Below are 26,552 nucleotides of genomic sequence, written 5' to 3'. Positions count from 1 at the left end.
CTATTAAAATTGTATTTAAAGATACTTGTACTGTTTTCTCTCTGAGCGCTTAGGGGGTACTGCCTTTTTGGCAAAGGATGTTATGCTTACCCTCTTCTAAACTAAACTTGATTGGTATTCAGTTATTGTTATTTGCGTAGTATTCTGATGATGGCAGAAGATACTATTGAAACGCGTCAAATTAAGTTAAAATGTGCTGTGTGTTTTCTTAACGTGATCGAAGATTTCCGTAAATGATAATAACAGCAAATGTTTCCGTATACTAAAAGCAGTTTAGACGATTTATTGTCTCTCTTGAACCAAGTAATAAAATACAGAGTTGTACAGTTACTTTACCCAAAATCCTTAATTCAAAAAGGCAAAAGCATACTGTTATTTTTAGAGGTGATCGCGGGGGAGGGATGAGGGGGTGGGGGGATGACCTGAGGCTGTCACATTGTTAAGCAAACTTGGTGATGTCACAATGAATCCATATAATAGCACATCACATCAGCGTTCATATAAAAATATTTCAATTGAAAAGTCAGGTGTTATTATTGTTAACGTTTTCGTTCAATGATTTGCGAAGACTTCCGGCATTATATGATTAGTTCGATGTCAGGTGATATGATTTGACATTTCTTTTCAGTATAATATTTTATAAGAACATTTATCGGAAATTCTAAGACCAAAATCTATACAAGACAAATTAATTCGGAAGTCCCGATCATAAAACAGCGACTGTACAAACTGATTTAATTGTCCTTTCAAGTGTAATTACAAACAAATTGCCCAATGACGACTAGTATCGCTCACTATACACTTTTAACTCTGTTTCATCGATAGATTGGTGCTTACATGTATTCGGTTTAAGTTCAGATTTCAGGGATACTTGATAATGTTGTCATTTAATATTGTTAACGTTTTGATTTGATGATTCGCGAAGGCTTCCGGTATGATATGGTTTGCTTGAGTTAATTACTTTGATGTCAGGTGATATGAGATAACATTTCTTCTCGGTGTAATATGTTATAAGAACATTGATCGGAAATTCCGAGACCAAAATCTATACAAGGCAAATCCGGAAGCTCCGATCAAAAAAAAAAAAAGAGACTGTGCAAATCGACTTAAATTGTTCTTTCCGGTGCCGGAATACAAACAAATTGCTCAATGAAGACTAATATCGCTCGCTATACACTTTTTAACTCTGTTTAATCGGTAATTTGCTGCTTACAGGTATTGGATCTAATTTCAGATTTCAGGAATACTTGATAATGTTGTTATTATTGCTAACGATTTGGTTTGATGATTCGCGAAGGCTTCCGGTACGATATGATTTGCTTGAGTAAATTAGTTCGATGTCAGGTGATATGAGATAACATTTTTTCTCAGTATAATACGTTATAAGAACATCGATTTTCTTTTAGGAGAGGGGAAAACCGGAGTACCTGAAGAAAAACCTCTCGGAGCATTAGGACTAGAACCAACAACACTAACTCAACCCACACAGGACGCCGAGACCCGGCCACGTTGGTAGCATCACTGCGCCGTCCCTACTCCCCCATGAAGTCACCTTAACAATTTAGAATTGGACGTTTGCACCAAACTGAATACAGATAAAACGCTTTACAAATAAGCGTCATAAAGACAAAGGCCAACTAAATCACTCTGAGCAGTCTAAACGAAAGCAAACAGCACAGTAAACCGATCAGGACTCGAGGCAATGTCTGCGGCAATGTCAAAGACGCAATGCGCGGGGAAACTTGTGCGAACAAGTCTCGACTGGTTTTGCTTTGATGAACTTGTTGAAAGTGGTCAGATTCTATTTAAAAGTTGTGTTTTGTAAATGTGCTTATTTGTAAAATGCTACTGATGAATAAGATCATTGTAAATGTATCCTAGAATTAACTGCTATTCAAATTGTATTTAAAGTAACTTGTATACTGTTTTCTGGCTGAGAGCTTAGGGGGTACTGCCTTTTTATCAAAAGATGTTATGCTTACCCTCTTTTTAAAATAAACTTGATTGGTATTCAGTTATTGTTATTTGCGTAGTATTCGGATGATAGCAGAAGATACTATTGAATCGCGTCAAATTAAGTTAAAATGTGCTGTGATCAAAGATTTCCGTAAATGAAAATAACACCAAATGTTTCCGTATACTAAAAGCAGTTTAGACGATTTATTGTCTCTCTTGAACCAAGTAATAAAATACAGAGTTGTACAGTCACTTTACACCAAATCCTTAATTAATTCAAACAGACAAAAGCATACTGTTATTTTTGGAGGTTGTCGCGAGGGAGGGGTAGGGGGAATAACCAGAAGCTGTCACATTGAACATAACAAACTCGGTGTTATTATCATTGACGGTGATGTCACAATGAATCCATACAATACCACATCACATCCGCGTTCATATAAAAATATTTCAATTGAAAAGTCAGGTGTTATTATTGTTAACGTTTTCGTTTAATGATTCGCAAAGTCTTCCGGTATTTTATGATTTGCTTGAGTTTTAAAAAGTTCGATGTCAGGTGATATGATTTGACATTTTTTCTCAGTATTAAATGTTATAAGAACATTTATCGCTTTTAGGGGATTTCCTATACCAAAATCTATACAAGACAAATTCGGAAAGCCCGAACATACAAGTACAAATAAACGGCTTTTAAATAAGGAAGACAGAAAAGAGTGTGCAAATTGACTTAATTGTTCTTTTCGGTGTTAATAGAAGCAAAATTGTCCAATTACTACTAGTATCGCTCAGTGTACACTTGATAACTCTGCATCATCGGTAATTTGGTGCTTAGATGTATTTTGGTTTATTTTCAGATTTTGGGAGCACCTGATACGGCAGTTAAGCGAAATTGTCAAAAGGTCGCTTTCTTCTTGTTTTTCCAGATCTCGACCTTTGAAGGGGAACAGGGAAAATTGATGTAAATTAACACAATTTGATCTGTTTCGGGCTCTTTACCTGAACACTTCAGACGCAGAAAACTTAAGGAAACGGACTGACCCTTCTAACTTCTGAGCTAAAGTTGCTTTTTCTGAACCTTCAAGCTAGCCCTAAAAGTGTTTAAAATTGCTTTGAACCTAAATCGAAATTTTTCTCCTCTAGAAACAAAAGCAAACTCTCGAGAAAGTCCGAGGTCGGGTTTCACCGGAAGAACTCTAGTTTCTCGTCAATTGTTAATCCAGAAGTTAAGGCAATTACGCCAATGTGAACAGATTTTCTACAGAAAAACGTGTGGTCCAATTGTCTTTCTCCAGGATGATTTTACGTTAACGGCAACGCGAGTGGCAAAATTTATCACGTGATCAAAATTTCCCGCCATTTTCACGGTTGCCGCGAGAGACATACGGGACTTTAAGCAGAACGTCACAAATCATGATCAGTAGGATTGAATGAGCAAAACAAAGGCCCTGTGCGTGTGTTATAAATTATGGCATATTTCTTCGCCGTCCTCGGCAAAACAACAATGTAAAAGGACTAAATTTAAGGCTTTGTAAGCGAACGAATGTCTTGATCAGTGAAATCCAGTAGCTGCATTTAAAAAGGAGCATCGCGACAAAATGAAAGTATCTGATCCTTTAGTAAATGATCTAATCAGAAACAAATAGTACAACAAATAAATTAAAACGAGGAAGGCTGGTTTCAAATTATTAAAAGTTGAAAGAGAATTTTAGAAAATTATCTGTATTTTGTTGGAATTAAGATTTGCAAAGGCCAATACTTTAACTGGTTTGGAATTTATAACACTAAGTATGTAAAACCATTTAGTAAATTCCGCAAATATTTATCTGAGCGACCGTTAGTTTCCTCATTAAAATGTCAAGTGATTTTCAGTCCCAGACATAACTGTCAGGTGAATTATCCATATATAGGCAAGAAATCTGCTGCAATGTTCTTCTGAAATTTCACAGAGCTTCCAGTAAAGAGCCATTACTAACCGGGTAAACGACAACTAAGACAAAGGAACGTAACGACCCGATTTATTGCAAGTGTAATAATGTTCGAACATTAGAAAAACAGAACAGTCAAGTCTGGTGGAAAATTGCTTTATTTTCAAATACAGGAGCTCTAAAAGAGCTGTACATTATTAGCTGTGGACATAAACGGCGTTTATTGTTTCGTTTTGTTGTTTTCTTGGTCATGCATTTCTGTAATACTGCTATTACGTACTTAAGTAAGAATTTAATTTAACGTCAAATGTAAAATTCCTTGCTCTTTGTCTTCAAGAACAGTCGGTGGCTAAGTCTAGTGTCCCATTGCAGCAGTCACTGTCATAGAATGGTGTTTTTACAGGTTGCCCTGTACATCCGTTTCCATTACGGCAAACTGCAAGGTTAACCCTCTTGTTGCAAATAGTTATGGGGATGATTTTTTCAATACACTTGTTTGCTTTATTGGTTGGTGCATATCCAGTCGTGTTAGCCGTGATGATGCTCTGTGCATGTATCGCAATGGAGCTGCAGCTTGGTCTTTTTGGTGCAGAACTTTGGGGTCTGGCGTCGACGAGTCCAACAAAGGCCAAAGATATAGCCAATAACAGAGTGACTTTTAAAATTTGGATGACCTAAAGAAAACCAGAATGAATACAAGTTACATGTTATGGGAATGAAGGGCTCTCGTTAGCTGCGAGGACTCGGTGTTACTAAACGACAGTCAGAACACACTTAAGTTTTTCCTGGGGGAGTGTAGCTTTTAACAGTACCAGTGTGTCCATCGTATTGCAGCCCGATTAAATTCGCTATCAAAAGACATATTGCAGGATGAAGGAGTAGTTCGTCCATCTAAGATGGAAAACCCTCTAACAAAAACCTTCTTTTAAAATCAGCACTTATAAACAAACAATCATACAAAAAAGAATTCAATAAGTATCCGAATATTTCTGAGCGACATAGAATCTGCAATTTGCCCTCATTTACTCTATTCATGTGAATAAAACAAGATTTTTTTTTCGTCTTTCACTTCAAAAAGGAGAAAAATGGAGAAGTACAATTAAGACAAAAGGCTGGCTCTCGAATTTGGTTGATGACTGAACCAATGGGTCCTTTGCAGCTAACGGTCATATGGTATAAAATCCATTATGCTGGAACGTAACCTACGCATCGGGACACCCAAAACAAAGCGACTTCCTCCAGTCGAATTTGAATTGTCTCTTTTTTGATGTCCCAGTGCGTAGCTTGCATGCGTTCCAGCATGGTGGATTGTGCACCATGTAACCGTTAGAAAAGACGAGATAAGATTAGGCGGGGTTAAATAAAAAGATAAGATAAGATAAGACAAGACGAGATAAAATTAAGATTAAGATAACATAGACGAGATAAGAGAAGACAACAAAATACAAGAAAAGATAACACAAGAAGACTAACATATGATAACATAAGATTAAGGTGAGATGAGATAAAACAAGAGACTGATAAGATAAGATATAAAATAAGATAAGATAAGATAAGATAAGACGAGATGAGATGAGATGAGATGAGACGAGATGAGATAAGAGACTGATAAGAAAGATATGAGACAAGATGAGATAAGAGAAGAGAAGAAAAGAGAAGAAAAGACAAGATAAGATAAGATAAGATAAGATAAGATGAGATGAGATGAGATGAGATGAGATGAGATGAGATGAGATGAGATGAGATGAGATAAGATAAGATAAGATAAGATGAGATGAGATGAGATGAGATGAGATGAGATGAGATGAGATAAGATAAGACAAGACAAGATAAGGATAAAGAGAGGAGAACAGAACACAAGGCAAGATAAGTTAAGTAAGTAAGTTAAGATAGCATAAGACAGAATAATATAAGGTAAGATAGGGATAAGGTGCGATTGGCACCACAGTTAGTAATAAATTAATTCAAGACGTAGTGTGAGGAACTTACCCACTGTAATACGTTTGTCATATTGCTCTCCTTTGAACGCGTTCTTAAAGCCAACACTTAAGTAATCTTGTGGAACTTTAGCAGGTGAGTAGTGAAGATGCAGTTCCACAGGATCAGCTTTTATAAACCAGGCTAAGTTAAAAATAACTTGCAGTTTCATGTGGTGTGATGTGTGATGTGATGTAGAAACATTTCATCCATTGCTCCTCCGGTATGACGTGAATAGAAGATAACAATGTTATTGTCAAGTTTCAATCAACCAGTGAACTGCACTACAAGGGTTGAATTGTGCATACTTTCGTATAACACGGAACCACTATATACTAAACGTCCTAAACAAGGTTTATTTTCGGGCATAAAAATTTTTTAAGCAACTATTTGCAATTAGCAAATCCCCTTAAATGCTGCACTGATCGTATCTGGTTTCGGGTAGGATAAGCATTCATAGTGCAATTCAAAGAAGCATATTTAGCACGTTTCTTTATCGATCTTTCAATGAAAACTGAGTCAATGATGCATAAATAAACAATGCGTTTCAGGGCCGAGAAAGCCCATGGAAATTATATTACGTATTTAATATTTTAATAGGAGTAGGTTTGAACATAATTATACAGTTCCTCGACGCCTTTTTTCTGTTATATAAAAGGAAAGACTGTTCAATTCAAATATAGATCTTCCAAAAATAAAACAAATAAGTTGTTTGCACATCACACTTTGATCGCGTGCTGTCAAAAGGAACTAAATAATCGTTTTAGCTACGCTACTCAAGCGCGAGATGCGATATTTACTATGATTCTTAGAGTAACCGATGAGCCATGAAAATCGCTTGCGGCGAATAATGTAGTTTCAGATTCGTAACCGGAAGAAACGTTTTAATCATCTTTTAAACGCTGAAACAAGTTGTTGGGCCAGCTACCTCTGAAACTCAAAATAAACGGGGGAACTTTGAGAAAAGCTGAAATGTGAGTTTGCTAAAGATTTCCGGTTTACATTGATAAGGCACAGCTTTCCCAAGTTAAAAGGGAACAAGGGCGTGAATCTCAATTATTGAGTAGGACTGTAATCTTAATTTCCGTCTTTTTGAGTTGTCTTGCAACGATCATTTTTTTTTTCCTGATAGGGCGTTTGCACCTTGTTTGTCACCCGAGTTCAAAGCCACAAAGAACATGACTGATCAGTTTCCATGATTTAAAAAATACGTTTTTAGACACGCTTTAAATTTGTAATCTCGTAATCTAAGTTAATATCTGGTATGCTTGCAAATTTGGTATTTATTTATCTACCATATTTTTTTTTCCTTCTTATCTTTGTGAAGCGCCTTTGATCATGTTAACGTAATTTGCGCTATATAAATTTTAATTATTATTTTATTTTTTAAAGGGGAAGTCTCATTTGGTTTTTGACCTGTTCGGTTAAAAATGGTGAAATAAGACCTTCACATAGGTACGAAAAAAATTTAGAACAACGAGAGGAAAGAGATCAACTCAATTCTAGAAAAAAAAACTGGCGATCTGTTCTAGATAGCGCATATTGAAGACAAAAATGCGAGAACTTGAAAAACGTAAGCCTAACATTTTTCAAGTTACAATCCATTCCGACCTACTCTGTCTTTAGCCAGAGGCACTAACCCGGCAACAGTATTATTGCAGTAGGGTGATAATTTATAACAAAACTAGACAATTATTTATGTTTCTGTTGACAAAGACACATTTTTAGGTTTTGAAATGACATCAAATTGGCGTGATACTTCCCCTTTAACAGCAACTTTGTTCATTTAACACTTCCCGGTTGCTCCGTTGCTTCCCTATTTTAAGCTGGAAAAGGAATAGCCTGGCGAAGCTCCAACAGCCTGGGCGGCCCTCTTTAAAATTAAGAAGTTAAAAATATCGCGCATATTCGTCATTTCATGGATCGTTGAGTGTTTCTTAGATGAGCTTTATTTGACTCATATATATATACGTAGCTACAGTTTTCAACTTTGTTTCTGTTGCTTATCATGCAGCACAGAGTACAAGTTCGGACACCTTTTGAGAAAGTGAAGTAGGAAAGATGGTTCTTCTAATCATGCAGCAAAATAACATCACCAGAGTGGGCGTATTTGCCATATGACTGGTGTTTTCCAGCTAAACAGCAGCGGTCCTAAAAGAAGAGACTGTGCAAATTGTGTTAATTGTTGTGTCCGGTGTGAATACAAACAAATTGCCCAATTACGACTAGTATCGCTCGCTATACACTTTTTAACTCTGCATGTGTTTCATCGGCAATTTGGTGCTTAGATGTATTTTGGTTTAATTTCAGATTTCAGGAGCACCAGATACGGCAGTTAAGCGAAATTGTCAAAATTTCTTGCTGTTTTCCTAGATCTCGACCTTTGAAGGGGAACAGGGAAAATTGATGTAAATTAACACAATTTGATCTGTTCCGGATTCTTTACGTAAACATTTAAGACACAGAAAACTTTACTTAGGAAACGGAATTGACTGACTCTCCTAACTTCTGAGGTAGCATTGCTTTTTCCGAACCTTCACGCTAGCTTTAAAAGTGTTCAAAATTGCTTCGCACCTAAATCGAAATTTTTCTCCTCTAGAAACAAAAGTAATGTCCCGAGAAAGGTCGCGTTCCATCGGAAGAACTCCAGCTTCTCGTTAATTCTGAATTAAAATTTGAAGCAATTATGCCAATACGAACAGATTTTCTACAGAAAAACGTTTGGTCCAATTGTCTTTCTCTAGGATGATTTTGCGTTAACGGCAACGCGAGCGGCAAAAACTATCACGTAATCATAATTTCCCGCCATTTTCACGGTTGCCGCGAGAGACATACGGGTCTTTAAGCATAACGTCACAAATCATGATTAGTAGGATTTAATCAGCAAAACAAAGGCCCTGTACGTGTGTTATAAATTATGGTACATTTCTTCGCCGTCATCGGCAAAACAACAAAGTAAAGGGACCAAATTTAAGGCTTTGTAAGCGAACGAATGTCTTGATCAGTGAAATCCAGTAGCTGCGTTTGGAAGAAGCATCGCGACAAAAAGAAAGTACCTGATCCTTTAGTAAAGGATGTAATCAGCAACAAATAGTACAACAAAGAAACTAAAACGAGGAAGGCTGCTTTCAAATTATAGAAAGAAGGGGTATCCAATGGCCTTTGCGAACATTTCCGAGCATGCGAGCCAAATTACGTCACGTAGCTAGCTTCACATGAGTCACTCAGGGTGGACGCTTGAGAACTTCAAGAGCTCCCAAGGAGATCTACTAGATCCAAAGCCCGCGATCTAAAGTTTCCCATCTCTTTCTAATACTAACTGATTTATCGTTTATATATGTATAAAAAAAACCTACAAAGCAGGATTAACGAAATTTCGAGCAATCGAGCACGTGTTAACGAGAATGCGAGTATGCGAGCAGTTGCAAACATTTTGCGAGCACGAGCAAGTGAGCACCCGAGTAATTTTTGCGAGCAATTCGAGCAATGGCCAAATTTTGCGAGCACTTTTAGATTGGATGGGACCATTCGATACCCCTAAAAGATGAAAGAGTTTTATAGTCAAATTATGGAGAACGGAGTAAATATCTCAAGAAGGTGCGTTCAAGGAATCACTAGACAGTACTTTGGATAATTTGACCGTTTACCGAGTTAATGGAAACTGCAAAGGAAACTTTGACCCCCCAAACGGTAAACGGCAGGTTGGCGTTTGACTGTGATGCTTAACCACTCGTGCTATGATAATCTGCTGACTGGCCTGAAAATTACCTATAGTTCATTTGTAGGAAATAAGATTTGCAAAGGCTCATACTTTAACTGGTTTGCAATTTATAACACTAAGAATGTGAAACTATTTAGTAAATATTCCGCAAATACTCATCTGTGCAACCGTTAGTTTCCTCATTAAAATGTCACATGATCAGTATTGAGTCCCAGAGACAATTGTCATGTGATTTATCCATATCTAGGGAAGAAATCTGCTGCACTGTTCTTATGAAATTTCACAGGGCTTTCGGTAAGAAGCCATTACCAACCGGGTAAACAACAACTAAGACAAAGAAACGACCCGATTTTTTGAAAGTGTTATAATGTTCGAACATTAGAAAAACAAAACAGTCAACTCTGGTTTAAAATTGATTTATTTTCAAATACAGGAGCTCTAAAAAAGCTGTACATTATTAGCTGTGGACACAAAGTGCTTTTTTTTGTTTTGTTTTGTTGTTTTTTTTTTTTTTGGTCATGCAGTTCTGTATCACTGCTCCTACGTATTCTGGTAATAATTTAATTTAACGTCAAATGTAAAATTCCTTGCTTCCCGTCTTCAAGAACAATCGGTGGCTAAGGCTAGTGAACCTCTGCAGCAGTTACTGTCATAGAATATTGTTTTCACAGGGAGCCCTGTACATCCGTTTCCATTACGGCAAACTGCAAGGTTAACCTTTTTGTTGCATATAGTTATGGGGATGATTTTTTCAATGCATTTGTTAGCTTTATTGGTTGGTGCATATCCACTCGGGTTAGCATTGGTGATGCTCTGTGACGCAATGGACCTGCAGCGTGGTCTTTTTGGTGGAGAACTTTGGGGTCTCGCGTCGACGAGTCCAACAAAGGCCAAAGATATAGCTAACAACAGAGTGACTTTAAAAATTCGGATGACCTAAAGAAAACCAAAGTGTATACATGTTATGGGAATGAAGAGCTTTCGTTTGCTTGGAGGACTCGGTGTTACTTAACGACAGTCAGAACACATTTATGTTATTCCTGGTCGGAGTGTAGCTTTTAACAGTACCAGTGTGTCCATCGTATTGTAGCCCGATTAAATTCACTATCAAAAGACACATTTCAGGATGAAGAAGAAGCTCGTCTATCTAAGATGGAAAACACTCTGACAAAAGATAAGATAAGATAAGATAAGATAAGATAAGATAAGATAAGATAAGATAAGATAAGAGAAGAGAAGAGAAGAGAAGAGAAGAGAAGAGAAGAGAAGAGAAGAGAAGAGAAGAGAAGAGAAGAGAAGAGAAGAGAAGAGAAGAGAAGAGAAGATAAGATAAGATAAGATAAGATAAGTAAGAGACTCATAAGAAAGATATGATGAGACGAGATGACATAAGGGTAAAAAAGAAAAGAGAAGAAAAGATAAGATAAGATAAGATGAGATGAGATGAGATGAGATGAGATGAGATGAGATGAGATGAGATAATGATAAAGGGAACAGAAAAGAACACAAGGCAAAAGAAGATGAGTTTATGTCTGTAAGTAAAGATAACATAAGGCAGAATGATATAAGGTAAGATAGCGATAAAGTGCGATTGGCACCACCGTTAGTAATAAATCAATTGAAGACGTAGTGCGAAGAACTTACCCACTGTAATACGTTTGTCATATTGCTCTCTTTAGAACGTGTTCTTCAAGCCAACACTTTAGTAATCTCGTTGAACTTTAGCAGGTGAGTAGTGAAGATGCAGTTCCACAGGATCAGCTTTTATAAACCCGGCTAAGTTAAAAATAACTTGCAGTTTCATGTGGTGTTATATGTGATGTGATGTAGAAAAATTTCATCCATTGTTCGTCCGGTGTGACGTGGGTAGAAAACATGGCCATTGTTCACTTTTAAGATGTTATTGTCACGTTTCAATCAACCAGTGAACTGCACTACAAGGGTTGAATTGTGCATACTTTCGTATAACACGGAACCACTATATGCTAAACAAGGTTTATTTTCGGGTATAAAAATTTTTAAAGCAACTATTTGCAACAAGTCAAAAATTTCTTAAAATGCCGCACTGGTCGTATCTGGTTTCGGGTAGGATGCGCATTCATTGTGGAATTCAAACAAGCATATTCAGCACGTTTCTTTATCGATCTTTCAATGAAAAGTCAATGATGCATAAATAAACAGTGCGTTTCAGGGCCGGAAAAGCACATGGAAATTATATTACGTATTTTATATTTTAATAGGAGTAGGTTTGAACATAATTATACAGTTCCTCAACGCCTTTTTTCTGTTATATAAAAGGAAAAACTATTCAATTCAAATATAGATATGATCTTCCAAAAATAAAACAAATAAGCTGTTTGCACATCACACTTTGATCGCGTGCTGTCAAAAGGAACTAAATAATCGTTTATCTATGCTACTCAAGCGCGAGATGCGATATTTACTATGATTCTTAGAGTAACCGATGAACCATGAAAATCGCTTGCGGCGAACAAATGTAGTTTTAGATTCGTAACCGGAAGAAACGTTTTAATCATCTTTTGCACGCTGAAACAAGTTGCTGGGCCAGCTACCTCTGAAACTCAAAATAAACGCGGGGAACTTTGAGAAAAGCTGAAATGTGAGTTTGCTAAAGATTTCCGGTTTACATTGATAAGGCACAACTTTCCCAAGTTAAAAGGGAACAAGGGCGTGAATCTCATTTATTGAGTAGGAATGTAATTTTAAATTCCGTCTTTTTGAGCATTGCCTTGCAAAGATGATTTTTTTTCATTAGAGGGCTTTTGCACGATGTTTGGTTACCCGCGTTCAAAGTCACGAAGAAGATAATTGCTCAGTTTAAAAAATCTTGTTTAGAAAGGCATTAAATTTGTAATCTCATAATCTTAGGTAATTTCTACTATGCTTATAAATTTAGTATTTATTTATCTACCATCCTTATATTTATCTTATACTTCTTATATTTGTAAAGCGCATTTGATCATGTTAATGTTTGCTCTATATAAATTTAAATTATTATTTTTATTAACAGCAACTTTGTTCATTTAACACTTCCCGTTTAACACTTCCCGTTGCTTCCCTATTTTAAACCGGAAAAAAAGGATAGCCTGGCGAGGCTCCAACAGCCTGGGCGGCCTTCTTTAAAATTAAGAAGTTAAAAATATCACGCATAAACGTCATTTCATGGACCGTTGAGTGTTTAAATTAGACGAGCTTTATTTGGCTCATACATACGTAGCTACTGTTTTTAACTTTGTTTCTGTTGCTTATACCATGCAGCACAGAGTACAAGTTCGGACACCATCAGAGAAAGAGAGGGGGGAACGTTTGTTTCTCTAATTAATCATGCAGCAAAATAACGCCCACAGAGTCGGCGTATTTCCCATATAACTGGTGTTTTGCAGCTAAAAATGAGCAACTTAGTAGCCGTTGATAACTCCATATTAGTTAGAAACGTGTTAAAACGGCGCATTTTTAACTGGTCAGGAAGCCTTCATTTAATGTTCGAAAAAAAAAATGAAAATTCTTGGCCAAACAAATATGCGATTCACTTATTCAGTCTGTTTTCAATTTCACGAACATGCCTCAGTTTACAGTTTCTTTTCGTTGTCACCCTCTTGTTACTACGCAATGAATATCTAGTTCTCAGCCATACTCCTTCTTATTCACAACTCAGCCAAAAGCAATAAATCATCACTCTCAGTGAAATAAGATTCGCCACCACCAAAAACAGCCGCCATATTGAATTCTTTCTTATTTGCAGCGAGGGATTCCTTTTGCGGCCATTAAATCCTCATTACTGGCGAACATTTTGAATTGTTATTATTAGTATCCGTAGTCACATTCTGTTGTTAACATTTGAGCAAAATGGGAGACCAGTTATCTTTCCACGCATATATGCGTTGATGGCATCGTAAGGATTGACGACAACTAGTATATTTTACTATAATTTGCAACTATTGAGGATTATTATATCTCTCATTTAGTATGCGCGGTGTCGGATTGGTTAGTTTTGCGGGTCGTATTTCACTGTTCGGCCCGCTAAAAATCAATTGGTTTTCTTTCCCGCGCGCCCGATTAACCTCAGAGATATAGTAAATATCTTACTATAACATCGTTTTCTCGGTCCGTACTGTAAATTACGGATCCTCGTTAATTCCCGTTGATTTATGGACCGCGCTTGGGGCAGAAATCAACGGGAAACAAACTCGGTCCGTAACTTACAGTACGGACTTCGAACTCGGTTAGTAATAGGTATTTATTGGCCAGTCAGACTATCAGTTGAAGGGATCAAACGGATAGCAAAGATAGAAAAATGGCTTGATCGATCGAGAATGGCTTGATCGAACTAATTTTTAACAGCGTTAAAATAGAATAAAAATTTTAAGAAAGGAAGCTGCATCAGATCACCATATTTTCACGATCTATATATTGATTGTTTTAACTCGAATCTCATTTGATACGCGTAAGTAGCCACAGCTGAATATTGCTGGACAACGATTCCTATTATACAAAGAGGTGCTCTTAGTTCGTTTCCTTAAAATGAGACTTAATTGTTAGCATCAGTCTCAGTTCCCTGCACTCACTCAAGACTAAACTATCAGCCGAAACATTTTCAGAATTAAAGCAGAAACGAATCAGTGTCAAAAGTAGAGTTCCGCACCTTTTTCAGTATAGTTCAAATATGGCGCTCTTTGGGTATACCAACTTACAATTTCGGACTGTTCATTTATTATTATGCTCAAGATTTTCGTACAATCGAAAACTTAACACATTCAATTAATTTAAAAGAAATGATACATACTATACAGCACCTTAAAGGAAGTATAATCCTTTACACTAGACGTCCGCAGCTGTTCCGCATGAAACGGACATCCTTTCGAACCGCAAGCAAATTCTTTATCTCATACGACCTGATAGGATCTTTCTAAAAACCACTGTAGTGATTGAAAGTTTCCTAATGAAGGATTACTATCAATTATCCTGTTAGTCAAGGAGTCTATTTACGTCATTGAAAGCAAGTCATACGAAATGAAACTCACATAGAAGCTATTTTCGGCGAGTAGAGGGTATATAATGCATAATGCTGGGCAAAGATTCTATAGTTGTTATCTTCAGTCTACAAGGAGTTCATAGAACCGTGTTCAATCTGAGAAGAAGGAAGATGAAAGCAATAAGGCCAAATTGCTCCAGTTGGTAAGATTTACGTCTTGTTTCTCAGCTAAATATCTTCCTTATGTAGCTGAACTGGAAACCATGGTATGACAATAACCTGTGTCAACTGATCTAACAATCATTTAGCACTTCCATCGCCGCCTGATAATTGTCAACATTCTGTCATTCCTTCAATCCTTGCTCAATTATGTTTGAAGGACGCCTTTTTTGATTTGGCCTCGGTCTTTATTGGCAAGAAATTGCACTTCTTGACAAGTTAGCATCCCAATGCAGTCTTTTCATAGTCGCCACATGCTACTAGGGATCCTAGTTACTGCATTGATAAGCCACCTTAATTTATTTCATTTACTTTCATTGGACGTAGACTTACCATAGCCATGCTTTTCTTTAGATAATCCACATCATGGCAGTCACAGTCTTCCTGGCTGCATCGTTGAGTTCCTTTGAATGCGTCGAAGCCAGGCTCAAAATTCTACAGAAACACCCGGCGGCAACAGCTGCAATCACATCAAGTTACCCAGGATCACTGCTGCACTGGAGGAAACAAATGCATAGAAAAAATCATCCCCATAACCAGTTGCAGCAACATGTATAAACTAATAGTTTGCAAGAAAGGAAATGGCTGTGGAGGACACTCAAGGAAGCAAACGCTTACATTTTCAAAATACTGCAGAGGGAGCGACACGACTACACTTGCATTACCGTACGATTGTTTTTGAAGGAGAAATTCGTTTGTAGTTAATATGGCGAATGAAACACTGGTAATATCAGTCAGTGAACTAGAAGCCTGTAAAACCACATATCTGTGTTAATATACTTAAAAGAGGACTAGGGCAGTGCTGTAGGAAATAAAGTTTTTATTTGGATAAAAATCTTTGTTAAAGTCTTTGAAAAAACTTGTTTAAAATACGTCCCAACCTTTATAGGGTCAACATTATTATACAACATTTTTTTCAATAATGTTAGAACGTTTAATATCCCATGTTAGATAAGGTTGGTCCACCTTTTCTGTGAGATAAAATTAGATTTGAAAACATTTAACAGTCTGGGATGTTGGATAAAGTCGGTTTAGTTGGATAACAACATTTTGCGACCATCATTGGTAGACCGCCAAAAATGTTGAAGCTGCTATTAAAAGATATCAGAACGTAGACTGATTAACCCTATGTCGCAGTGCAGTTATTTTCAAAAGCCCCGATTATCTCAACTCTATTGTTACTTTTTAATTTCTCCCAGTTTCAGAGCCCAGTGTGTCAGATAAAATCCCATTTCCCTACCCAAGACTTAGTCTAGTTTCCTCCAAGCTCTTTACGATCCTTGTCTAATTAATGATACTGTAACTAGCAAAGTCAAATGTAAGTCACACACCTCGGCGTTTAATCCTTCTGTTTGTTTTCGTTCAATGATTGCGAATTCGCTTGGACTTTTAAGCTACGAGAATCTTTACATCCAATACTGAATGAAGTTGGAGATGCTATACTGATATTCATACCATATTTATCCTCAGATGAATGAAGATTTCAATTTCTTTTCACTGGCAGAGAATAGGACGCAAGTCATTTCACCCAATCGCAGAGTGAAGTAAAAAACAAGGGTTAAATTCTTGAGAAGCTTACCCTGTTCATCTGATTTGCCTCAGAATATCCTTTGGCTTTCCGTGGGTACTTTGACGCCAAACCTCAAGATTCCATCAAAATACAGGGGAACACCAGCTGCAATCGCCTTACAAACTATTTACTTCAAATACAGCTGGAAACGCACCAACCGTTACAAGATACAAGTGTATTGAAACAATTATTTTAATAACTATTTGTAGCAAGATCCATAAACTTGTGGTTTGCAAGAAAAGAAAAGGCTGTAAGGGGCAAGCGAAGGCCAATAAATTGGTCAGTTTTCCAACCTGTCACTAGCAGAGGGAATGATACCACGCGTGCACTATACAGTGACATCACCGTACGATTGCTCTTAAGGGGGGCATTAAAGCAATTTTTCTAGACAGCTTTTAGTGATATCTGTATAGCTATTTAGTTCCATATGTATTTATTCTTTTTCTATACCTTATTGCCGAACTAATCTTCGAAAATTCTCAATTCGGTTTCAAGGTCCTACGTTTTTCAACTCGCTAAGTCGTGAAATTCAAAACAGTGAAAGTATCAGTTTGTTTGGCAAAAGACTTAAAAAATTCTTCTTTCTTAGTTAAACGGACTCTTACACCTTTTCTTTTTCTTAAAAAAAATAGTAATTGGAATTTTCATTCAATACCCTTAACTTGTATAGTTTATCCTATAGTTCAAGGAAGCCTATAGTTTATAAACCCCCGGCTTCTATATAGGCTTCCTTGTCTTTACCACATTTGCTCTTGTAAAATAATTTAATAGGAATATTGTAATAGTAGGACAGGAATATTGTATATCTTTAATGTATTTCTTTTGTTGTATTTCTGGTAAATGGCAAAAATAAATGAATGAATGAATGAATGAATGAATGAATGAATGAATGAATGAATGAATGAATGACTGAAAAGGACCTTAAATTGATAGCAGTTGCTTAAAATCCTCAAGGCGTTTCCCCTTATAAATAAAGATTTCTTATCTTATTTTATCATGTAAAACTAGAAATGTACTACTTTGCTGTAGTTAGTGCTTTTGTTATCATTGTAAAGCGCTTAGGAGAAGTAGTGGTTTTAACGCTATATAAATAAATGTATTATTTTTCTAATTTATTATTAAAAATATTATGCTCTTACGGTAGCTTTGCTCTAGCCAGTCAGTCTAACAGTAAAACGATGATTTTTTTAACGTGACCGTCTGGATTGATTTATCAATACAGACCGATCATAGTGAGCATGAGAACGTTTATTAAATAGGGACTGGACGACCGTTCTTCCATGTTGGTGATCATTGTTATGATTTCTCAATCATTATAAGATGAAAAATACAATAACTATAATAGAATGAATTTGATTTAGTTCAAAAATTAAAGGAAAAAGATCCAAAAGAGGGAAATTATCTGATACCAATGTAACTGAAGAAGGGACAAAGTTCTAACCAGCTTAGAAACTTTTTTTTACATGTTGTTTTGTTTACTTTCCTGCGAAGATATTTCTCCAAAACTCTTTAGTCTAAAGATAAGCTCTAGATATCCTTTCTTGAGTTGCAAAAAAGTTTCATTTTGATCACCCAAAGTTTTTAGCGAAAGCCGGAGTTACAATAGAATAGCTTTAAAGGTTTTATGTTAAATTATACAGTCAACTCTCGCCTTGCGGACATCTCGCTATTACGGACACTCCGATAATACGGACAGCAACTAAATCCCCGCATAAATATACTGAAATAAATTCCCGCTACAGTCAACTCTCTTTGCGGACACCCTCGGGACCACGAGTTAGTGTCCTTAATAGCGAGAGTCCATAATAGCAGGAATTTATTTCAGTCAAACGTTTGTAATTTATTTATGCCTGGGATTTAGTTCAGCTGTCCGTATTAATAGCGAGGTGTCCGTAATCATCATATCTTTATTTACCCTCGGATTTTAGAGTAGCTTATCTCCGAGCATTTACCCACCCAACCATGAGAATATACACAAAAAGACCAGACCACAACATCGAGAACTACGTGCCCTTTGGATACTACACCCTCTCCTAGAAAACAATCAATTTGCGACATCGAGCCAAATTTGCCAAATTCAGTTTTGAATTTTACTCTGTAGTTGTGAAAAGCACAACTTTTAAAGCATAGGCGTTTTACAGGATAAAGATCAGTTAATTGTTTAGTGTAAACGCATTACATAAGTGATAAATTTATAAATGAATGCAAAAATAACCATTCAAAACTACTGAAGCATAACAAATATCCTACTGGGTATCGAACTGCGTTGGACAAGCAGTTAGTTAGTTAGTTAGTTAGTTAGTTCTCTCCGCGCCATGAGGCGCATAAGGCTGCAACTTTCGTTTTCCAACCAGTCCTGTCTTTTGCTGCAGTCCTGGCTTCAGCCCAGCTGGTCCATCTTTCTTGTCTGCACTCTCTTTCCACTGTCCTCCTCCACGTGATTTTAGGTCGCCCCACTTTCCTCTTTCCCTCGGGTTGCCACCCCATTGCTACCATACAATCATCGTTCCTGTCCTTTCTAAGCACATAGCCAATCCAGTTCCATCTTCTCCTTCGTATTTCGTCACTTATCTTTCTCACGCCTGTTATTTCTGAAATTGTGTCGTTTCTCATGCGTTGCGGCCACCATACTCTCAATATCCGTCTTAGACATGTGAACTGAAATCTATCTAATTTCTTCTCCTCGGCAGCTGTTAATTTCCATGCTTCACATCCATACAATAGCACTGGTCGTACCAGAGTCTTAAACAGTTTGATTTTTGTATTCCGACCAATGCTCCTTGTATTCCAGATCTTCTTTAGGTTGTAGAAAGCTCCCTGTGCCTTGCTTAGACGTTTCTTGATGTCTTCCGTGCCACCACCCTCTTTTGTCACAGTCGCGCCCAGATATACAAACTCTTCGACGTCTTCAACTTCCTTTCTTTCAATCATTACTTTGTCTTCTCTTCGTGCATTCATTCTCATCACTTTGCATTTTTGCGCATTCAATTTCAGCCCCACTCTCCCTGCATTATCTACTAGTCGGTTGGTCTTGTCCTGTATTTGTTGGTGTTTTGATGAGAGAAGGACTATATCGTCTGCAAAATCGAGATCTTCAAGTGTAGTTGTAAAGTTCCATCTGATGCCATTTCTTTGTCCTTCTGTTGTTCTTCGCATTACTCAGTCTACAGCAAGCAGGAATAAGAAACCTGACATGACACATCCTTGCTTAACGCAAGTTGTGATCTTGAACCATCTTGTTTGTTCTCCCTCATCCAGTACTGAACATTCAAAGTCTTCATACATGATCTTCACCATTCTTATCAGCTTGTCTGGGATCTCATAGGCCTTCATGATTTTCCACAGTCCTTCGCGGTGTACTGAGTCGAAAGCTTTTTCAAAGTCGACAAAGTGTGCATAAAGTGTCGCCTGCCATTCATTCGCCTGTTCTATGATGTTACGGAGGATGAATATTTGGTCTACTGTGCTCCTGTTCTTTCGAAACCCAGCTTGTTCTTTTCTAAGGACACTGTCTACCCCGTTTTGGATTCTCTGGATGATGACTCTGCCCATTACTTTGCTAGCCACAGGTAACAATGTCACACCACGCCAGTTCTTGCACTCTTTCAGGTCGCCTTTTTTGGGTATTTTTACTATCAAGCCTTTCTTCCATTGTTCAGGTACCTTCTCCTCGTGCCATATCTTATCAAACAGTCTTGTCAGCTCCTTAACTGCCACATCACTATCTGCTTTGTACAGCTCCGCTGGAATGCCATCTATACCTGGTGTTTTTCCACTCTTTGTCTTCTTCAGTGCCTCCCTTACTTCTACTTCCCTTATCTCTGTTGTATCCATCTCGCTAATTTCGTCTTCCTCCACTTGGTTCTCTTCAATTGGGTTCATTGGGGCCTCCCTGACTAGCACCTCCTCAAAATGTTCAGCCCATCTTTCAAGTCTGGCATTCTTGTCTTTTATTGTCTCACCCCTCTTGTTCTTAATTGCTGCAACTTGACGCCGTCTCTTGTTTGTGATTTTCTTTGCTGTTTGGTACAGTTCCCTATTTCTCCCATTTTCGGCATACTTTTCTGCTTCATTTCCTAACTGTTCTAGCCAAGCTCGTTTATCCTCCCTTGCTCTGCGTTTAACCTCTCTGTCTTTCAATTTGTACTCTACTCGTAGCTTGCTTTTTATTCTCTCTGATTTCGTGCAGTGTATTTTGTCGTGGATCATCTGTCGTTGATCTATTGCTTTCCAGGTTTCCTCTCTCAACCACTGCTTGTTTTTCTTTTTCACCCGGCCTAGTACTTTCTCAGCAGTTTCTATGTAAATTTTTTCCATTTGCATGCAATCTTCATTGATGTTTTCCTCGACCTCTAATGCTGCAAATCTGTTTCGCAGTTCGACGCTGAACTTGGACTTGAACATTTCGTTTTCCAGTTTGTTTGTGTCAAGTCTTGCATTAGTCTTTGCTCTATCTGGGTTTCTATGTAGTTTCAGCTTTATTTTCATGATTAGCAGAAGGTGATCGCTTGCTGCATCTGCACCCCGGTACACTCGTTTGTCTTCCACAGACCTCCTCCATTCTTTACGGATCATCATGTGATCAATCTGATTTTGAGTCCTTCCATCAGGTGACGCCCAAGTCGCTTTATGAGTTGTTCGGTGTGGAAAGCATGTTCCTGTGATGGCAAGACCGTTCATTGAGCAGAAGTCACATAGCCTTTCACCATTATCGTTTATGTTACCCAGTCCATGTTTTCCCATTATTCCTTCCACATCCTTGTTGTCGTCACCAACCTTTGCATTCAGATCTCCCATAACAATAACTATGTCATGACGGTTGCATGTATCAAAAGTTCTTTGAAGTTGCTCGTAGAATTCGTCCTTTTCATCATCTGTTGCTTCGTTTGTCGGAGCGTACACTTGGATTATAGTTGTATTTTTGAAGCGGGAGTAGAATCGGGCGGTTATTATGCGACTGCTTATTGCTGTCCATTCCATTAGGCATTTCTGTGTGTTCTGACTCATCATTATTGCTACTCCTCTCTGATGCTCACTTTCTTCTCCAGCATAAATCATTGTATAGCCATTCCCCATCTTAATACGTCCTGCTCCTATCCATCGTATCTCACTTAGTCCCAACAGATCAAGTCTGTACCTTTCCATCTCTCATGCTATTTGCGCTGTTTTTCCAACTGTGTACATTGTTCGTACGTTCCAGCATCCCACACGCATTCTTGATTTTGGCGTTGCCAATGACCTTGTCCGTCTGTGGGCTTCCCGTAGGCTTTCACCCATTGACGTCATGGTGTGTCCGGTTGTGCCTCCGTCCACGGCCACAGCTTCGCCATTGCTAATTAGTACTTGAGAAATTGCAGTTTCGGTAATCTTCTGTTTTTTTCCGGGGGCAAGTGATTGGCCTTCCGCCCAACCCCCATGACCTGGAGGGCCGGTGGTTTTCTGTCAGGGTTTTCCTTCCGTTAGGGGTATTATGGCTCCCCAGTTGGTGCTGCTTTAGTCTGGACCCTCACCGCGCAGACCAATCCGGCATGGTTAGACCTGCCAGGAGCACAAGGCTCCCGCCGGCATAGCCCTGGGGGTCGTAAGGTCACACAAGCTTCCCCGCCACGACAAGGCACACCAACAGGGGGAAGTTGGACAAGCAGTCAACGGGGAAAATAGCGTGGATTTCAGAGACGAAACATATGACTGAATGCTAAAACATAGATGTTAGCAGCATGACACAAGTCAGTTTGGAACAAAACAGAACAGATTTTGAGTGAATATATTGATTTCAGTGAAAAAAAAAAAAGTAAAAAAAAAAAAAAAAACCACGTAACATTGTCAAGGGAGAAATTGCTGTTTGGCAAGAACAAAAAGTTCTGTGTAGCTGATTTCAATGTCTGCGTTAATTAACTGCTTTCTAAAGCTAACCACGCAAAATAAATGATACAGTGCAACAGTGCAAATGCAGAGTCTGAGCAAACGGTAAACGGCTTGTTGGCGTTTCCGGTTGGCGGAGATGACGTGATGCTTAACCACTCGTGCTATGATAATCTGCTGACTGGCCTGAAAATAATCTATATTTCATTTGTAGGAAAAAAGATTTGCATAGGCTCATACTTGAACTGGTTTACAATTTATAACACTAAGAATGTGAAACTATTTGGTAAAAAAGTCAACTGTGCGACCGTTAGTTTCCTCATTAAAATGTCACGTGATATTGAGTCCCAGACACAGTTGTCATGTGATTTATCCATATATAGGGAAGAAATCTGCTGCAATGTTCTTCTAAAATTTTACAGGGCTTTTAGTAGAAAGCCATTACCAACAGGGTAAACGACAACTAAGACAAAAGAACGAGCCGATTTGTTGAAAGTGTAATAATGTTCGAACATTAGAAACACAAAACAGTCAACTCTGGTTTAAAATTGATTTATTTTTAAATACAGGAGCTCTAAAAGAGCTGAACATTATTAGCTGTGGACACAAAGGGCTTTTGTTGTTTTGTTTTGTTTGGTCATGCAGTTCTGTAACACTGCTCCTACGTATTCTAGTAATAATTTAATTTAACGTCAAATGTAAAATTCCTTGCTTTCCGTCTTCAAGAACAATCGGTGGCTAAGGCTAGTGACCCTATGCAGCAGTTACTGTCATAGAATGTTGTTTTCACAGGGAGCCCTGTACATCCGTTTCCATTACGGCAAACTGCAAGGTTAACCCTCTTGTTGCAAATAGTTATGGGGATGATTTTTTCAATGCATTTGTTAGCTGTATTAGTTGGTGCATATCCACTCGGGTTAGCATTGGTGATGCTCTGTGACGCAATGGACCTGCAGCTTGGTCTTTTTGGTGGAGAACTTTGGGGCCTGGCGTCGACGAGTCCAACAAAGGCCAAAGATATAGCCAATAACAGAGTAACTTTAAAAATTCGGATGACCTAAAGAAAACCAGAATAAAAACATGTTATGGGAATGAAGGGCTTTCGTTTGCTTGGAGGACTTGGTGTTACTTAACGACAGTCAGAACACATTTATGGTATTCCTGGGTGAGTGTAGCTTTTAACAGCACCAGTGTTTCCATCGTATTGTAGCCCGATTAAATTCACTATCAAAAGACACATTTCAGGATGAAGAAGAAGCTCGTCTATCTAAGATGGAAAACACTCTGACAAAAGATAAGATAAGATAAGATAAGATAAGATAAGATAAGATAAGATAAGATAAGATAAGATAAGTATCATAAGAGACTGATAAGAAAGTTATGATGAGACGAGATGACATAAGGGTAAAAAAGAAAAGAGAAGAAAAGATAAGGTAAGATAAGATAAGATAAGATGAGATGAGATGAGATGAGATGAGATGAGATGAAATGAGATGAGATGAGATGAGATGAGATAAGATGAGATGAGATGAGATGAGATAAGATAACGATAAAGGGAAAAAAAAAGAAGACAAGGCAAAATAAGATGAGTTTATGTCTGTAAGTAAATATAACATAAGGCAGAATGATATAAGGTAAGATAGAGATAAGGTGCAGTTGGCACCACCGTTAGTAATAAATCAATTGAAAACGTAGTGTGAAGAACTTACCCACTGTAATACGTTTGTCATATTGCTCTCTTTAGAACGCGTTCTTCAAGCCAACACTTTAGTAATCTCGTGGAACTTTACCAGGTGAGTTGTGAAGATGCAGTTCCACAGGAGCAGCTTTTATAAACCCGGCTAAGTTAAAAATAACTTGCAGTTTCATGTGGTGTTATATGTGATGTGATGTAGAAAAATTTAATCCATTGTTCGTCCGGTATGACGTGGGAAGAAAACATGGCCATTGTTCACTTTTAAGATGTTATTGCCACGTTTCAATCAACCAGTGAACTGCACTACAAGGGTTGAATTGTGCATACTTTCGTATAACACGGAACCACTATATGCTAAGCATGGGTTTTTTTTGGGCATAAAAATTTTTAAAGCAACTATTTGCAATTGGTCAAAAATCCCATAAAATGCTGCACTGATCGTATCTGGTTTCGGGTAGGATAAGCATTCATAGTGGAATTCAAACAAGCATATTCAGCACGTTTCTTTATCAACCTTTCAATATAAAGTCAATGATGCATAAATAAACAGTGCGTTTCAGGGCCGAGAAAGCCCATGGAAATTATATTACGTATTTTATATTTTAAAAGGAGTAGGTTTGAACATAATTATACAGTTCCTCAACGCCTTTTTTTTTGCTATAAAAGAGGAAAGACTATTTAATTTAAATATAGATCTTCCAAAAATAAAACAAATAAGGTGTTTGCACATCACACTTTGATCGCGTGCTGTCAAAAGGAACTAAATAATCGTTTAGCTACGCTACTCAAGCGCGAGATGCGATATTTACTATGATTCTTAGAGTAACCGATGAGCCATGAAAATCGCTTGCGGCGCATAATGTAGTTTCAGATTCGTAACCGGAAGAAACATTTTAATTTTGAACGCTGAAACAAGTTCTTGGGCCAGGTTAACCTCTGAAACTCAAAATAAACGGGGGAACTTTGAGAAAAGCTGAAATATGAGTTTGCTAAAGATTTCCGGTTTACATTGATAAGGCACCGGCTTTCCCAAGTTAAAAGGGAACAAGGGCGTGAATCTTATTTATTGAGTAGGAATGTAATGTTAAATTCCGTCTTTTTGAGCATTGCCTTGCAACGATGATTTTTTTTTTTCATTAGAGGGCTTTTGCACGATGTTTGGTTACCCGCGTTCAAAGCAAAAAAAAAAAAACATAAACGTGATTGTTCAGTTTAAAAAAACATTTTTAGAAACGCATTAAATTTGTAATCTCATAATCTTAGGTAATTTCTACTACGCTTATAAATTTAGTATTTATTGATCTACCATCTTCATATATTCATTATCCTTCTTATCTTTGTAAAGCGCATTTGATCATGTTAATGTAATGTGCGCTATATAAATTTAAACTATTAGTTTTATTAACAGCAACTTTGTTCATTTAGCACTTCCCGTTTCTCTGTTGCTTCCCTATTTTAAGCCGGAAAAAATAATAGCCTGGCGAGGCTCTAACAGCCTGGGCAGCCCTCTTCAAAATTAAGAAGTTAAAAATATCGCGCATATACGTCATTTCATGGATCGTTGAGTGTTTAAATTAAACGAGCTGTATTTGACACATAGATACGAAGCTACAGTTTTCAACTTTGTTTCTGTTGCTTATCATGCAGCACAGAGTACAAGTTCGGACACCTTTTGAGGAAGTGAAGGGAGAAAAAAAAAACCCTAGCGTGGGCGTATTTGCCAAATAACTGATGTTTTCCAGCTAAACAGTAGCAATTTACAAAGTGGCCGTTGTTAACTCCATATTAGTTAGAAGCGTTTTAAAACTGCGCGTTTCTAACTGGTCAGGAAGCCTTCATTTGATTTTCGAAAATATTTAGAAAATTCTTGGCCACGGAAACATGCGTTTCACTTATTCACTCTGTCTTTATTTTCACGAACATGCTTCAGTTCCTTTTCCTTGTCGCCCTTTGTTGCTACGGTATGCAAATCTAGTTCGCAGCCATCATCTTTCTTACTTTCAACTCAGCCGAAAGCAATAAATCATCACTTTCATTGAAATAAGATTCGACACCACCAAAAACTGCCGCCATATTGAATTCTCTCTTATTTGCAGCGAGGGATTCCTTTTGCGGCCCTTAAATCCTCCACTTAACTACATCGTATTTTATTGTACGTGAAATTTACGCACATGTATTCACATTTAACTGAGTCAATTGCTCAGCGTGTGGATCGCGTCAAGACAAATTCGCGATCTTCCTCGATGTCGTCCTCTGACCACGAACACTATCTGTTGTCACCACCTATTTCAATGATTCTCTCATTAGGTGAGGATATTTCAAAATATCCCATTTGTTTTCATCAAACGAACATTTTAATTGTTAATATTCGTATCCGTAGTCACATTTTGTTGTTAAGATTTGAGCAAAAATGGGAGACCAGTTATCTTTCCACGCATATATGCGTTGGTGTTATCGTAAGGGTTGACGACAACTAGTATATTTTACTATAATTTGCAACTATTGAGGATTATTATACCTCTCAGTTAGTATGCATGGTGTGATTGGTTAGTTTTGCGGGTCTTATTTCACTGTACGGCCCGCTAAACTTCAATTAGTTTCCTTCCTCGCGTGCACGATCAGCCTCAGATCAT

At 37.7% G+C, this 26,552-nt stretch overlaps 1 protein-coding gene across 1 annotated transcript; it reads right to left on the bottom strand.

Annotated features, from left to right (window-relative positions):
- Positions 1-22,855: 22,855 nt before the first annotated feature.
- LOC146459881 (uncharacterized) lies at positions 22,856-24,753 on the bottom strand. Its single transcript, XM_085088684.1, has 2 exons — positions 23,933-24,753; positions 22,856-23,280 (listed from the first exon to the last, which is right to left on the bottom strand). Exons 1-2 carry the CDS (start codon positions 23,951-23,953, stop codon positions 22,945-22,947), a joined length of 357 nt encoding a protein of 118 aa, XP_084944810.1. The 5' UTR covers positions 23,954-24,753; the 3' UTR covers positions 22,856-22,944.
- Between the last annotated feature and the right edge of the window lie 1,799 nt (positions 24,754-26,552).

Source organism: Pavona decussata, unplaced genomic scaffold (assembly GCF_977016875.1).
Source record: "Pavona decussata unplaced genomic scaffold, jaPavDecu1.1 SCAFFOLD_215, whole genome shotgun sequence".
NCBI lineage: Eukaryota > Metazoa > Cnidaria > Anthozoa > Scleractinia > Agariciidae > Pavona > Pavona decussata.
This window is presented reverse-complemented; position numbering and strand designations above follow the sequence as displayed.